Genomic DNA, 17407 nt, shown 5'->3' on the forward strand with positions numbered 1-17407 from the left:
GACTCCAACTCCTGTATTATTGAATAATTTGTTTTATGTCGATCATATTAACCCCAATAGTAACTTGTAGTAGCAAGGTTACGGTATCTGTGCACTGTCGTCAACATGTCGGCAAACCTTGTAAAGAAGTATAATAATCTCGTCATCTTTACTTGATAAGGTGTTTTTCAATATCCAAGTGGTCTTTGAACTATTTTGCTACCTTTTGCCATATACGTTTAGAACTTCAACGATCAATCCACCATTTCCTGAAATCTCGAGCTCATTAGTTTCCTGCAGTTCAGTCGCTTCAATATGATACACAGTGTGCAATCTTTTCATGCCGAAGTGCATAAACTTACATTTTGCATTTTGAAATTAACAACCATTATCCTTCGCCCACAACGTCAATTTATTTAAATGATTCCACAATATATTTGCTTCGCCTTTATCAGTTATTGTCCTCCCCCACTTTGCATCATTATCAAATAACTGAATATCCTCTCTCAAATTATTCCTTATATCATTTGTATACAAATTAATAGTAGTGGCCCTAACAGGGTTTTGATGAACTGCAGTAGTCACCATCATACACTTAGATCCCACTCCATCATATACTACTCTCTGTTATCTGTCTATCTGCCATACTCCCCATCCACATCATTAATTTCATATCCATTCCACTTGCTCCAACTTGTATGGTAGTTTTCCGTGAGGTATTCTGTCAGATGCTTTCTAGAGTCTAACAGTATCATGGTGTAGCCACTTCCGTTTATAATTCTGCTGTAACTTTATTATAAAACATGAGTAAAGGATCTACCTTTAACAACCTTGCTGCCACCATAGAGAATGTTATTCCTCTCCGCCAAATCCGGAATTCTTCTTGTAACCAAATTTTCCAATACCTTCACCACTACTCCTGAGATACTTCTTCTTCTTCTAGCTTTACAACTCGTTATGAGTTTTAGCTTGCAAACTCCTGAGATACTAATTGATCTGTAATTTGCTATCTGTGTCTTGTGTCCTCTTTATATAGTTATGTTACCATCTTTCCACTCCCTTGGAAAACGTGAGAGTGCTGAGACTATATTAAATAGCTTCGTCAGAGGCTTTTGGTTCTCTTTCCCATTCTCGGAGAGAGAAAAGGGGCCAACATGCCATCCAATCCTACTGCTCTATTCATATTCAAAGCCATTCCCATCTCAGCATATTTTTCAATATGATGAACACTTCCAGTTCATCTACCGCTGTTCGCATCATTCTTTGTCATATCGGCTAGTTCAAGATATCCACCTGGATTATAGTCTTGGAAAGTGATCACTTAGTAACTCAACTATTTTTTCTGCTTTTCTCACTTTTCTACTATCGTCAATGATTAAAGTAACCATTCAATAAATACTCTTGCTTTACTTACTACATAGCTAAAAAAAAACTCTTTACAATTTCTTTTTGACTGCTTACTAATTTGGGCCTTCGGATTTAGGATTCCCTACTATACATTTCATCCTTCTTTCCTACGCTTTGAATTGCTAATCATTTTTTTTTGCATATTTTGTTTAATATTGCAACTCATCCATCTAATCCCTACTTGGTTTATTCTCCTGATTCTGGGCATGCAGTCTGATAGTGTTTCCCTCAAACAATCTTTGACGTCATCTCATGCATTATTGACATAGTTTCCTTGTATCTTCTTATGCTATCTATTCTTCCGAGCTAGCTCCTAGCTTGTCATAATTATCAGCTCTGTAATTCTACATAAATCTTTTCCTGACTGAAACCTCCCCATGTTTGGCAACCTACCAGGACAAGACTGTGTGGTCACTTTCCCCAAAGGGAGATTGGCCACTGTGGTTATGGATACCTCCTCCTCCTCTGCTATTACCAGATTCAGCACACTTTGATAACATTACTGATAACAATACTAATCGATGAGACATAAAAAAAAAACTTTCGAACTTTAAAAGCTAGAGCGTCATTAATAATTTTATGGCTAGTAATTATTGATATTTTTTTCCTCCTTTAACAAAATTTAAACACAATATCCATGATACTAATAAACACGTACGGGTTAGAGAGTAAAAGTGTGCGTCAGCAAGGTTACGTATTAGTTAATGTTTAGGCTTTGCTAAAGTAGTTTGGGTGCTTAATTAGTATATCTATATGAAATAAGATATTAAAATGATTACGTCCTGGAATTTGTGTTGTGTGATTTCTTTTATTCTGATATCCTCATCTTACCAATTTTATCTTCCCGGCTTAGCTCCAGTAAATTATTGTGAAGAAGGCAAAACCACTCAAACTTGTCAGGTGGGTTGTTCTGTAATTCTGTGTCGTGCAGTTTGTGACTTTTCGCGTTTACTTATTTTATCTGTTCTATGAACGTTTGTTTCCAATTTAAATATTGCTTAATTTTTTCAGCAGCAGTGTTAATAGAACTTACTTTGAAAATATTAACTAGCAAAAAAAAGGCTACCTTTGCATTAAATATATATGTATACTTGAATTTTTTTGTGGTGAAATTGTTTTATACTATGCTGATTGAGCATAGATGGTGGGTTTCCGTCATGTAAGGAAGTGAATAGGAGTTTTTTTTTTTTTTTTTTTACATAGCTGTCATTGAATGAATTTCCAAAGTGGGTGATGAGTGTTCCAAGTCTGAATGTCTTAAAGGTATGAGAGTTATTGTGGTTTGCGATTGTTTAACCTTCCATGATGAGTCTACAGACTCCATGGCATTGCTACATAGATTTTTTTTAAAAAAATCACATTTATTAAATCATCATTACATTGGGATTTGTTTCCTCAGATTGAAAATTTTCAGTGTAGCATCCAATCAGGCCATTGCAAGGTCCAGTAATATCATGGTGAAGCTATTCCTTTTGTCCAACTCGCCTGTCACTTTGTTATAAAGTAAACTACTAAGGCAAGATCCCTCCACAAAGACATGCTACTCTCCATGAAGTATCATATTCCTGTCTACCCATTTCTGAATTCTGACATTTACCAAATTTTCCAAAACTTTAACTACTACTTGTGAAATATTGACCGGTGTATCTGATAGAACAGTTTTGTCCTTTTCTCTTCCTTTGATGCCTTGCCAGTGCTAAGACTTAAAAAAATAGACAAAAATAAATAGCCTGGTCAGGGACACTGCTACTTTTCTTGTACTTTCTCATCAGGGGCATGCCAAGGGTATTTGCCGCCCGGGTGCAAACTTTTATCGGTCGCCCCTAATACTGCATTGTATAATCCAAATTAGATATTAGCTACATAAAATGCCGCCCTATCGATGTTGCCGCCAGGGTGCAGTGCACCCCATGCACCCTCGGGTTGGGACGGCCCTGTTTCTCATAATGTACAGGGTATTATCCATCTAATCCATTGACTGCATTCACATTGATATTTTGTAACATCCTTACCATCTCCCATTCATTGCTATTCTTGCATCAGTCACGTTACCTCAAACTAGATAGTTTGAAAAGCTCTTATTGTGCCAATTTATTAAAACAATAATATTAAATGAAATAGAACTGAAGGTGTGAATTATAGGAATTTCTTTATTGAATGTTCTTAGAATGACTCTATAGGATAATTATATAAACAGGTTTTTAAAGAAAAATTGAGAAAAGGATTAAAAAAATTTTAGAACTGAAAATTGACAAGGAAGAACTAAAGAAATCTCTAAAATATGATAAGGATCTGTATATAAACTTTGTTGATCTCAAAAATAAAAAAGAAAAAAAAAAGGCACATAAGATACCAAAGGAAAAACTGGTATAAATGAACCTTTATTACAAAATATTTAAGTTGCATTCGATCAGGTAAAACTGAAGGATGTACAGAAAAATGGATTGATGTCAGGTATAAGGTTAGGTTATACACAAAATCTGCCTTTATTTAAAACTTTTAATGTTATCATGGAAAGAAAGATTAAACATGATATTAAAATAACAGATATTAAGTTTAGTTCTTCATAATTTTAATATCTGCATAGACTAAATATTATGCTTAGTTCTTTAGTCTATAATGGATGAGATTCTCACAAAATCTATTTCAGCTCTTCAAGAGACTTTAGCGAAATCATGTAATAACTGTGACACATTTGGTATGAAAATCAGCAGTAAAAATACTAACACTGAAATGGTTAAAAAAAAAAGGTGGGGGGGGGGGAAATAATTTGCATGCTAATTAGTGCTTATGAAACAGTTAACAACTGTTTCATCAGTTCTTAGGGAAGATGGAAAATTAAATGTGGAAATATATAAGTAAGTCTGGTATATGTTGGAAGGCCAGTGTAGCTAATGACCAAAGGGTACTTGTGAAGCAGTAGTACAGCCAAATGAGTTGTAGAGTAGGAGGAAGATGGATAAGAAGTTGAAGATATGATTGCAGCACGACAAAATGATGGAATGCATACAGTGAGAGTGGTCAGATCAAAGAGAAAGGTGTGGAATGGCTAGAGTAAAGAATGTTGGTAGAATGTCCTCAAAGACATGGAGATTGTTATGTTTGTATACAAATGTAAGGCGTATTCAAAATAAGAGAGCTGAGTTTGTTGCATTGATTCACTCAGTATGCCCAAAGATAATTGATAATTATCATTATCAATTAATAATAATTGTCTGAGGATGATGTACTGTCGAGAACAGAAATGGAGAGAGAGTACTGTACTGTACTACTCTGAGATCTTAATACATACACCCAACTTGATTATGATCTTACAAAAAGACAGCTCAAGAAATTGAACAAGCTACTAGATGAAATTTCCTTACATCAAGAAACAATAAAAAAAACTCAGGACGTTCCACTTAGACCTGTTGTGGATTTTATTGGCAGCCCAACTTACAAATTATCAAGATTTTTATCTAACCTTCTCTGTCCTCTCATAGGCCACTCAGCATCATCAATTAAAAATTTCACAGAGTTTCATGCAAAACTAAAAGACATTCAACTGTTGGAAATTGACATGCTAATTAGCTTCAGCATTGTCTCCCTCTTCACTAACATGCCCCATAAGGAAACGATAGACTTGCTAACTCAGAAATTCCCATCTGACATTGTCAAATTATTCAAATTTGTTATTACATCTGGATACTTCACCTGGAAAGAGAAAATTTACAAGCAAGAAAGAACAGCAATTTGGTCCCCTTTATCACCATACTTAGCCAACCTCTTTCTAGAACACCTGGAAGAAAAAATTTTTTCATGTTTAATCCTAAACCAAAAATCTGGCTACAATACGTTGATGAAGTCTTTGCTGTCTGGGGTCATTCTGAACAAGAACTATACTTATTCCTAGATAAAATTAACCTCCTTCATCTGCACATCAAATTCATGCTTGAAAAAGAATCTCCACAGGGTGTGCAAATCCTTCCTGGATGTGCAAATCCAAAGAAAAGAAGATGGTTCCATCTTCACCTCTGTCTATCGAAAGCTGACTTTTTTTTTTCAGGACGCTACATTCACAATTCTTCTGCTCACCATCCATCTCAAAAATTTGGCGTCATTAAATCATTAGTAACCAGAACACACAGATTCTGCTCCTCCGAAGGCTCTTTAAACCAAGAATTGGAAATAATCAAAAATACAGCCATACAAAATGGATACAATCCAAAAACAACTCAAAAAATCATCAGTCACTTCCTTGCACATCAACCGAGACAAAAACAAACCCATAGGATTCCCATGCTGTGTCAAAGGCATCTCTGAACATCTTTCAGAAATTTTGAAGAAATATAAATTGGCTGCTACCTACAAACCAATCAACCAAATCCACAATTGGTTACCTTCTCCTGAAGACAAACTCTCACCTCTTATGCTACCTGGTGTGTATATGAGGTCCCATGCTCCTATAAATTGTCCTATGGACAGACAGGTGGATCCATTAACTAACGCATGTCGGAACATCAAGACCATATCCATCTCATCAAACCACAGAAATTTGGCCTCGCACAACACGGAATTGAAAAGCCAAACCAGAACCCGATCCATTAAAAGAAAACCAAACTTCTATATAGATCTTCATATAAACATGAACGTTTATATAAAGAAAGTGCTGAAGCCCTACGTCACAGACCTAATTTGAACCGTAATGACATTCTTACTATCCCTAAAGTCTGGAAAACTGTCATCCTAAATTGTGTAAAATAATTTTATATGTTATCTCATTTTAATATAATTTTTTTTTTCAGATATATTTTAATTTAATTCTATAATATGCTACTGCACACATAGAAGGATTCCATTGTAAGCATGCACCCTAACTTTGTGTAATTCCTAGTATTGTTTGAATTAACTATACTGAAGATGTCCTATGATACTTAGGATGAAATATTTACTTATTAAAAATCTTATTACTGTGGTTACGTGTGTATATTTAGTCATGAGTGCTCCATAGGTTTCATTATACAACAAAACTTAATATAACCAATATACATCAATATGGAGTTGGAATCCTTATACTCAAAAGGATTATTCAAGCAATGATTGGGTGGGAACCATTTTCAGAATGAATAATAATAGTTAATCTTAAAACTGAATTTTGAAGGCTAACAGTTGTTCAGTGCTATGTCCCAACTGAAAATGCATCCTTTGAAAAAAAAGTTTTATAATCTACTTGATAAGATTTGATGACGACACATGGTAATGAGAGCATACTTCTCATGGATGACTTCATTGCTAAAGTGACTACAAATAATGAGGGTCTGGAGAATGTAATGGGTAAGCAAGGCATGGTTTGGAGGGGGGGGGGAAGAACACTTAAGCAACCAACACCCCAGGGTCCAGTTCACCTTAGAAAAAGAGGAGAATAACACCCTCCCCTTGCTAGACACTTTAATCACTCACCAGCTTGATGGATCTTTGGTTTTCTCTGTTTACAGAAAACCCACCCATACAGGCAGATATATTCACCAGCAATCCCCCCCCCTCACAACAATACGGGGTTATAAAAACACTATATAACAGGGCAAAATTAATCTGCTCAGATGACGATGCCCTAACCACTGAACTAAACCACATCCTCAACACTTTTTTAGCCAACAGCTATAACCCCCAAAAAATACTAAAACCAATAAACTACAACCTCCTCCCCTTTCACAATAAAGCTTACACTAAATCTATCACCATCCCCTACATCTGGGGCTCCTCTGAGAAAATAACCAATATCCTCAAAAAATATGACCCGACGTCTTGTTATAGACCATATAAAAAGTTGGCATCCCTTATCCGCTCTACCAAAGACCAACCACTTCCCCTGGACCTACGTGGTGTATACCAGGTCCTTTGCAGCTGCAAATTGTCCTCCTTTGGCCAAACAGGCAAGACAGCAAATATCAGGATTTCAGAACACAAAGACTACATCCGGTTTCACCAGTACAGCCACTTTGGGCTGGCAGATCATGCCTTAGATACCCGCCATAGAATTCATTGGAAGAAAACTAAAATAATACACTGCAGCAAGTTCAAGTACGAAAGATTATTCAAGGAATCGTCAACAGCTCTAAAAAAACGTTCCAAACCTCAAATTTGGGTGCATGAAACTACCCCAAATTTGGGAGATTTACATTATGAGAACCTCAGCCCAACGGCCAAGACAACCCAATTAGCCCCCCAGAGTGCACCATTAGGACTTTAGGAACAATATTAGTTTCTTGCCCTCTTCCTCATTTGCTTTTGTTAGTGCCTGCTTGCACATACCATATTTTTATGTTCCTGAAGATGGCAATGTGATGTTGTCGAAATATTGAAGTTATTCATTAAAGTTACCTTTAATTAATATTCTTTATATGCGTTGTTAATTCCTTAAGCAATTACCAGTTAAGTTTACAATAAAGTCGAGGGAAAATATGGACAGTAATTTTGATGGAAGAGAGGATATAAGGAATGATGATATAAAGGCTAAAAGGAGAAAAAAAAAAGTACTTAATGATACAGTGGAACATGTTTTAGGATATGCCAAAAGAAAGAATGAAGAATGGTTATAAATGGAAACTTGAAGACTGGTGAACTAGAGATGAAAAAAAAAAAAAAAACTGCAGAGGTTCTGACATCACAACTATCACGGATATTATTATTATTATTCCTGACACCTCCAAGGAGTCCAAAGACTCATCGTAGGAGGACACCTACAACTGTCTCAACCACTACACCGAACCTCTACTACGAATCATCTCCATCAATGCCATCTACTGCCCACCACCAGTATTCTATGTCTGTAAATTGCATGTGTTCTGAATTAGGATATATTATTATCCTAAGATCCCCATGGAGTCAAAGACTCTTCTAGGACGTCCCTTTGTCACACACATGCACAGCTCAACATACTTTGCCTTAAACACATTCAAATTCTCTGTAGATACCGTACTCTCGGGAAAGGCATTGCAATCATTCACAACTCTGCATGCAAATAACCTGCTTCTCACTCCCTTGTTCAGACCCTCCTTATACAGCTTCCAGGGATGACCACTTGTTCTTCACTGATGCTCAGATGATTTATGTCCCACCATTTTATGGAAAATCTCTTCAACATTGATCCTATAACAACCCCTTAGCAACTTGTATGTCTCTATCATATCATCCCCACTTTCTCCTATCCACCAGACTCTGTAAACTGCATCTTCTTAACCTTTTCTCATATTCAACATTCCAGAAATCAGAAACTACCTTAGTCAATTGCCTCTGGACCCTTTCCAACATCTCTTCATCCTTTTCTACATCCCATCTTTGTTTCCCAAATTTTAAGAACTTGCATTTCACAACATTAAACTGGCATATCCACTCCCATTACCCATTCACTCAATCTATTCAAGTCTCTTGCAAGGCCAGAACATCTGCTCTACTCCTCATAGTTTTTCACAACTTTGCATCATCTGCAAACAACTGAATATCCCCATCCAAATCTTCCCCAATATCATTAACATACAGGTTTAACAGCAGTGGCTCTAAAACAGATCCCTGAGGTACACCACTAGGGACTTTCCTATTCCAGGATATTGCTCCCCCATACACAACTTGATGATACCTATCCAATAGTCAATCTCCAATCCAATGCACTAGTCTAATATCCAACCCCAACCATTCTAGTTTGGCTATCAACTTATCATGCAGTAATCTATCAAAAGTCTTTGCAAAATCTAAGTATTCTACCATGTTTCCATCTTCTTTGTTCAATGAAGCCATCATCTTATTGTAATAAGTAAGAAGATTACTAAAGCATTACCGCCCTTTAGCAAATCCATGCTGTCCATCAAAAATATTACTGTTGTCAACCTAATTCTGGATCCTTGTTCTCACCAGCCTCTCCAGCAATTTAACCACAACAACTGACACACACACAGATAGGTCTATAATTTGATGCTTGAGTTCTGTTACAACCCTTATGAAGCAGCACAATCTTGCCTCCTTCTGCTCCTTTGGAAGTTGACACAATGCAAGACTCATATTAAACATGTCAAGGCAGATGTCAACTCCCTGGCACATTCCTGCAAAATGTGTGGTGATATATTATCAAGGCCCACAGCTTATTAATGGATGGATGAATTGAGTAAACTTGATGTTAGCATTAAGTTTGCTCAATTCCCCATATACCTCTTTCTCACTGACAGTCTCTCCTTATCTACTGCTTTCAAACTCTCCATGATGTCACATTCACAAGGATGAAAGACCTTTATGAACTGCTCATTAAATATCTCAACTATATCCTCTGCAGGAGTTGACCTTATACCATTTTCTTCAATCAGTGCCATCCTATCGTAATCGTTCGTTTTTGCTGGCTACATATCGAAAGAGCTCCCTGGAATTTTTTTGGATTCATTAGCTAATTGCTGCTCATACTGAACTTTTCTTACCCTTACCAACCAAGTCATCCTCCTTGCCTGTTTATCGTATTCCTCATGGAATTGATGATTGCCACTCTTATTTTGCCTCCTTTTTCTCTGTATTGCATGCTTAATCTCTTCATTCATCCATTTCATAGCTACCTTATTTAATCTTCTGACCCTTGGTGAGAAGGTTAAATAAGGTTAAATTTAACCTTCTGACCATTTAGACATTGCTTTTACTAGATCTTGAATATCACCGCAGCAACGTTGATGCTCTGCTCACTATTCCAAGATATCTGGGAAAAAGCGACATACTCTAGACAGATTTAAATACATGAATGGTAAAATTACCCAAGAAAGTATAATTATGAAATTGTAATAATTGGAGCAGAATAAACCTGCTATATGTCAGCAAAATTTTCTGCAAAAGTATTCTTTCTAGAATCTTTAATATTTTAGATGAGGACATGAGAAGAGAGCAGTCTGGTTTTAGGCCAGTTAGATCAGTGCTTCCCAAACTTCTGAATGTCAGGGCCCCTTTGGAAAAATTAAAATATTTCACGGCCCCCTCGAAAAACAATCATAATATAGACATATATTATTATAATATTTATTGTATTTATATTCAATACAAAACATACACAGCGAATATTGAAAAAATTAAATGTAAATATTACATTTTTAGCATCTTGCATACGTATTTAACATGGCACATTATCTCATATTTTATATCAATAGATATATTGTTATTGTACATTTGCAGTACAAGCACATGAAACGTAAAACGATTAGTAATAAATCAAGAATTAAAAACTTAAAAGAAGTTTAATGTGATGGATGCGTTTCAATACTGCTGCAAAAAAAGTCAATATCAGGTGAAATATTTGAAACTGCAATTCTTAGGTTTCTGCTTTGAAATGAAACTTATATGAATAAGCATATATTTACTAATATTCATTAAGCGCCGAAATACGCAGGAAGCAAAATTTGTGAACCAACACCAATGTGTGATTTTTTCTATTAAAATAACAAAACATAAAAAATAAATAATAAATATGTTTCTTTTAAAATCAAAAAAATCTACTTAGTCTTAAAAGATTTTAAATTTGTTTTCATTATTTCACGGCCCCCTCAACAAAACCTACGGCCCCCAAGGGGGCCACGGTCCACAGTTTGGGAAGCGCTGAGTTAATCATATATATTAACACTTTAAGATAATAATCAAAAAGTCAGGTGAATTTAACTCTCCTGTATGTTTGGTCTTTGTGGATTATGAATTTGCCTTCGATTTCATTGCTAGAGATTGTGTGTGGAATGCACTTCAAAACAAAGAAATGCCACAAAAGATGAGGAACTTCATAAAGGAAGGGTATAACAAATTCCATTGTCAGGTGCATGATGGATATTTGTCACGGTCCTTTCAAACTGTATCTCGAGTATGTCAAGGATGTCTGCTATCTCCTTTATAATTTATACTGGTACTTTATCATGTTCTAGATGCAGATGATGATGATGTGTTACTCAAAGACATATGGATGTCTATATAATAAACTAACCACATTACCAAAAGAATCGCTGAAAGTTGGTTCGAAAATAAATGCAAACAAAATGAAAGAAATGAGAATCAATTTGAACACCAAGCACAACTGAAAATGAAAAAAATTGAAACTGTTTCAAATGTTATATCTTGGCAGTGTTTTATCTTCAGACATAGCAGCAACTAGACATGTTGATATAAGGATTCAAAGGCAAGAAGTGTATATGCTAAACTTAGTAGTTTGGAAAATGAAAAATATTCACACAGATATAAAAATAAAATAAAAAATGAATGCATGTATTAAATTTCTTTTATATGGATACAAAAGTTGCCAGTTTCTAAGGAAATACAAAGAAGTCTACAAACATTCATAAACTGACGTCTGCTAGCATACTTTGAATTTGGTGGCCACAAATGATTACTAATGAAAGCCTCTGGAAAATAACAAATCAGCAAAACTCCATCTTGAAATCAGAAAATGAAAATTTAGAATGAAATCCACAAGAAAGAGAAAGTCTGGCTGTTCTAAAAATACATGGAGGAGGTCGACTTTAATGAAATGTGAGAAGAGTTGCTGAACTAAGACTAAGACAATCAGGAACCAATTGAAAGCATTTACAGACTCCCAATGTTTCTGATGGAATCTGGGAAAGAAGAGTAATACCAAGAGTGAAGTGAGTAAATAGAGTAAGAGTGAAATACACTAATTATGAAATTAAGCAAGCTGTGTTTGAAAAGAAAATGTTTTGGAGAAAGTACAAGACAGTTGGTAGCAATCAGATCAGTTAGGAGTATAAAATGCAGGTTAGGGAAGGTAATGAGCATGGTGAAGAAATAAAAGGTGCGGTATGAGAGGAGAATGGCTGGTCAGGCCAAGGTTAATTTAGTTGAATTCTTCTGCTATATGGCAAGGAAGAATAATTGAAGAAGTCATGGCAGCAGAGTGATCATTGCAAAGAATATAGTGAAATTATTGAATGCACACTTTATCATTGTATATCATACTGGTGTAAATGGTGCTGTGCAATATGTAGAAGGGAGGCAATTATTAAAATTGGAGTGAAAGAATCAGAGGTATATCAGGTATTGATAGGGTTAGATTCTTGTAGACAGGCTTATACGTTGGTTATGCATTTCTAAATCACTTAGGGAATTGAACAACGTAGATCCGAATATAAATTAAATTATACTTTAATAAATATTTCCGATATTTCAGCAACGTCACGTTGCCATTTTCAAAAGGAACTTACAAAAAGGCACGTGCACGCAGGCACTACAACACAGTAACTGAGAATGAAGATATGAAGCTATCGTTCTCCTAGAAGTCCTGATGGTGCCCTCTAGCAGGCTAAGTAGGTGTTCTTGGTCGTTGGGCTGAAGGTCTGCTGATGTATGTCTCCCAAATTTGGGGCAGTGATTCAGGAATCAGCCTCAGCCCTAAAAAACTCTCCAAACCTCAACAAATTTGGTTGTATGCGACCACCCCAAATTTGGGAGACATACATCAGCAGACCTTCAGCCCAACAGCCAAGAACACCTACTTAGCCTGCTAGAGGGCACCATCAGGACTTCTAGGAGAACGATAGCTTCATATCTTCATTTTCAGTTACTGTGTTGTAGTGCCTGCGTGCACGTGCCTTTTTGTAAGTTCCTTTTGAAAATGGCAGCATGACGTTGCCGAAATATAATTGGTAAGTCGCTTGGAATGGATGACATATCACCGTGTATTTTTAACACGTTCGCTGCCATGCTCCTTGGGCATAGTTTGTTACTGCATGCCAAGCAATTTCACTTCTTCAAGGTCGGTACGAGTAATCTCGCTGCGTCATACAAGTATATTCATAGTTGGCTTGTGAGGCTCATATACCAACTACGAGTATACTCGTAGTTGGCAGTGAACGTGTTAAGGAATGTGCACAACCTTATCCTTCACTAGGTTATTTAAAAAGTTTTGTAGTGGGTAAGATTCCTAATGATAAGGCAAAATAGTACCAGTCCACAAGAATGGTTCTGGGACAGAAGTTTCCAATCATAGATAAGTTTGTATAACTGTAGTTGTCAACACCTTAACTACAGCTGCAGTCAAGATGTTGAAGAGATTGGTTATGAATAGAATACAAGATTGAGTTGATGGACATAGGATACTTTATGATGGTCAGCATAGATTTGTAAAGGTAGGTCTTGTTTTAGTAATTTACTTGCATTTTGTGATAAGTTAATGAATGTGTTAGATAAGGAAGGATCATATCCAGTGATAATTATTGGACTTTGCAAAAGTATATGATAGATTACTTGAGTCCCCCTCCATCACATGCTGCCTCAAGTAATTATCTCTCAGTAGGTGTATAAATTCCATTTCCTTCCTGCCATGTGATCTCTCTTCCTTCCAATCTATATCTCCATAGCTGAAGTTCCTCATAATACTTACTCGATCTGCACTCATTATACTAATTTGCTGATATATGTCATCCCTGGAATCCCTTGACCTATAGCAGCAACCAACTGTATATTTTGTCTTATTCGCCTTGAACTCGCACCATGCTGTTTCAAATGACCTGCCATCCCTCCAGCTTATTTTCCATTCTTTTTGGCCTGCAATTCATCTGCTATCATCAGCAGTACCTCACCCCCAATCCTATCTTCTCTGAAAATACTAAATCCTTCATGTTCTTTCTCTGTAACTACATCATCTGAAGTTAGCCAAGCCTCACTAATGCATATAACTTTTGGCAAGGTTGCATTAACCAATGGCAAAATATCTTTCCTCTTGTGCCTAATACTTCTGGCATTAGTATATAGAAACTGCAGCATCCTTTTAGGCCACCTTTACTTCCTCAGTTGACTATCCTATTTAGTATTTTTGCTTGAGAGACTAGATTCTGCACTTAGTCATTCTCACACTCACTCGCCTCAGTGCTTTCACACACATTCAGTTGCTTAAGTTTTCCTGGATTTGTGCTTCAGCATGCTCTTAACAAATCTCTCTCTAGACACCTAACACCAAAACCATTTAGATGCAGTCCATCAACTTTATGCAGATCCTTCTTTCTGAAACGCAGGCCATAGGTCCACAAACTCTACATCATTGCTTCTGCACAACCTGTGTATTGATTTGTTTGTTATCAGCACCTCAACTTGTCTTTATCATAGCATGGTAGGAGACTTACAATCTTCACCTTCTTGCTCTTCATTTTTGCTTTGTCTAACAACTCCTTCACATCCTCTCTCATAAAATACTTCTTACCTCTCAGATCATTAATGCCAACCATTACAATTAGTTCTTTCACCTTACCATTTTGCATCTTAATGGCATAACTAATTTTTGCAACGGGGAAACATGATTTTGTTATACTTTCGTTAAGTACTCTTCTCATCATAGCTCCTGTGCATAATTTTCTCCTTACTTTGTAATCGAGATCATGTTTATTGACATGATCTTGATTTTTACCTGACCACCTATTTCTTTTTCTTCTCAGCCCTGCTAATCTCTTGCTGACCTTCTGCAACTTTTCGATTTTGCACTTTGTCCCATCATACATGCTATTATGCTAGTATGTTATCATACTATTTCCTTATTTTGGTTTATTTTGTACTCCTGTGTTTCTGCCACCACATGTTCAGTATTAATTCTGATCTTAAGTTGTCCATTTTATCATCAATATTATCTACTCTACTTACGAGGGGATGGATCTAGAAAGTTCTGATAAGTACCTAGAACAAAAATGATATTAAAACAACTGATATAACCACACGAAAGAACATACTAGTAGCAGAGTTATGAAGGTAACTTATGTTCTTATATCTTTGTATGTTCTAGGTGTTTATCAGAACTTTCCAGAATCATCCCCCCCAACCTGGATTCCGTTGCTAAAATCAGCAGATATACTCATATATATATCACCCATCTCTGAACAAATGCCATGGAGAAGTTTGTCAAATCTCAAGTGGTTGCACTTAATATCTCCAAAGCTTTCACCGGGTCTGGCACAAATCCTTACTATGCAAACTCCTATCATTTGATCTGTCTCAGGACTTCTGCAGTTGGATTGACAGCTTTCTGTCCAGACTAACACTGTGTGTGATGGTAGATGGTTCCTTGTCCTCTCACCATTCAGCTAATGCCTAGGTTCCACAAGGTTCTGTTTTGTCATCAACTCTCTTCCTTCTATATATCAATAACCTACTTCCAGCCCAATACGCAGTTTTGCAGATGATAGCACATTGCGCTCCTCCCTTTTATTTGATAAATATTACTCTACACAACTCACCTCAACCTACAGAACATCAACCACCACTGTCCTCAATTCTGATCTCCAAGCCATCCCCCGATGGGGATCAGGTAACCTTGTCAATTTCAATGCTAGTAAAACCCAGTTCTGTCTTATTTCTCACAAAAAGAACCGTTTTCTTCCAGTATCAAATTTTATATTTGACCTTATCTATTTATAAGATTTATAAGATCTTATCCAGATTAGATAAGGTCTCTCTTCTTGGAATTACCTTGACATCAAGTCTCTCTTGGCATAAACACATCACAAACCATTGCATCCTCAACTTCTAAAAAACTAGGATATCTCTTTTGCTCAAGACATCACTTCACTTCTGAACATGTGTGTTAACCTTATACAAATCACAAATCCACCCAGCTATCAAATACTGCTCTCACATTTGGAGTGGGACTCCTAAGAGCTTCCTCAATATGGTTGACTCAATACAGAGGAGAGCAATTAGATTGATTAATGACCCATCTCATACCTACTCGCTCCTCCCACTTTTGCACAGACATTTGGTTTCTGCAATTTGTGTATTCTATAAATATTTCCATAGAAAATGTTCATCTGAAATAGCATCGATAATTCCCCCCACAAGCCCTTTGGAATATGTGCAGCTGCTGCCCAACATCTCTTCACAGTACACCTTGAAACCCAATTTCTTTTCCTCCTCCTCCTCCATTCCTGCTATTGCTGTATTGTGGAACAGTCTTCCTCCCGATATGTTTCCCAAGGAATACAATATACAGGCTTCTAAATCAAATGTAACAAGTTTCTCCTTTCCCAATACGCTACCCATATACGGTACTAATGCACTATAGGTTGGTCAACCAACCTCTCGTGTATGGGCTCAACATTTAAAAAAAAAAAAAAAAAAAAACTGGCACTTGTTGCCAAAACACTTAATGCACACTCATTCACCTGTTTCACTCTCCTGCCAGAAATCTTTTAATTTTCATGATGAACACATCTCACACACTGCACTGCACAAAATCATGGAAATTCAAATCATCCAACATTGATGTCTGTACTGCCACTGTTCTACCACACATTGGTGCCATACCTACAATATCGTGCTATAAAAAAAAAAAAAAGTTTACTTACAAACTAAATAACTCAAGCAATCGCACGCTCCCTGTATAAAACAAACATTACAATAAGTTAACTTAATATTACCTAAAACATGAAAAAAAAAAAGACATCTTTCAGCAGCAGTAATAACAACAACCAAATGCTGGCATTACTGTGTTTGTTTATTGATACCGAAATCTGAGGGTTGGACATCATCAATAGATCTTTTGTGTTGGTTGTAGTTCTGGAATTCAGATTAACTGCTTTGATTAACTTTTGCTGTATATTCTAATAACATTATGTAACATTTATGCTAATCTTTATATTGATAATATGGATTCTTTTCTTTGTGATCAAAATTTTTGAATTGTTACTATGTACTAAAATATGATAATTGTTTATTCAACAGCATCAAGTACCTTTATATGTGAATAGATTGAATTCAGAAGAATCAATAATACCATATGAATATCATTAGTAAGTACTTGAACTTAAAAAAAAAAAAACATATATATATATATATATATATATATATATATATATACTAATATTAGAAGAAGATTGTAGCTCTGAGTTTTAAAATGGCAGTTATTGAAATGAAATTTGGGTGAAAATACAAGCTTAATAAATATAAAAAACAGAGGAAAACTCATGTAAAAAGCCTATTTAATTTAAAAGTTTCCTAAATGAGGATGGAGATTTTTCTGATGGGACAAAAGTAACAAAAA

At 36.0% G+C, this 17407-nt stretch overlaps 1 protein-coding gene across 1 annotated transcript in view; it reads left to right on the forward strand.

The window, feature by feature from the left end:
- The first annotated feature begins 2060 nt into the window (after positions 1 to 2060).
- The window catches only part of TM9SF2 (transmembrane 9 superfamily protein member 2), a 152339-nt gene continuing 136992 nt past the window's right edge, over positions 2061 to 17407 (forward strand). Inside the window, exons 1-2 of the mRNA XM_090413959.1 lie at positions 2061 to 2286; positions 17089 to 17156. Coding sequence (XP_090270085.1) covers positions 2158 to 2286; positions 17089 to 17156 — 197 coding nt within the window. The 5' untranslated portion in view covers positions 2061 to 2157. The remainder of the gene's footprint in view (positions 2287 to 17088; positions 17157 to 17407) is intronic.

The sequence above is a fragment of the Typopeltis vanoorti genome, chromosome 24 (genome assembly GCF_054136105.1).
Source record: "Typopeltis vanoorti isolate ZY-2024b chromosome 24, IOZ_Tvanoo_1.0, whole genome shotgun sequence".
Taxonomy (NCBI): domain Eukaryota; kingdom Metazoa; phylum Arthropoda; class Arachnida; order Uropygi; family Thelyphonidae; genus Typopeltis; species Typopeltis vanoorti.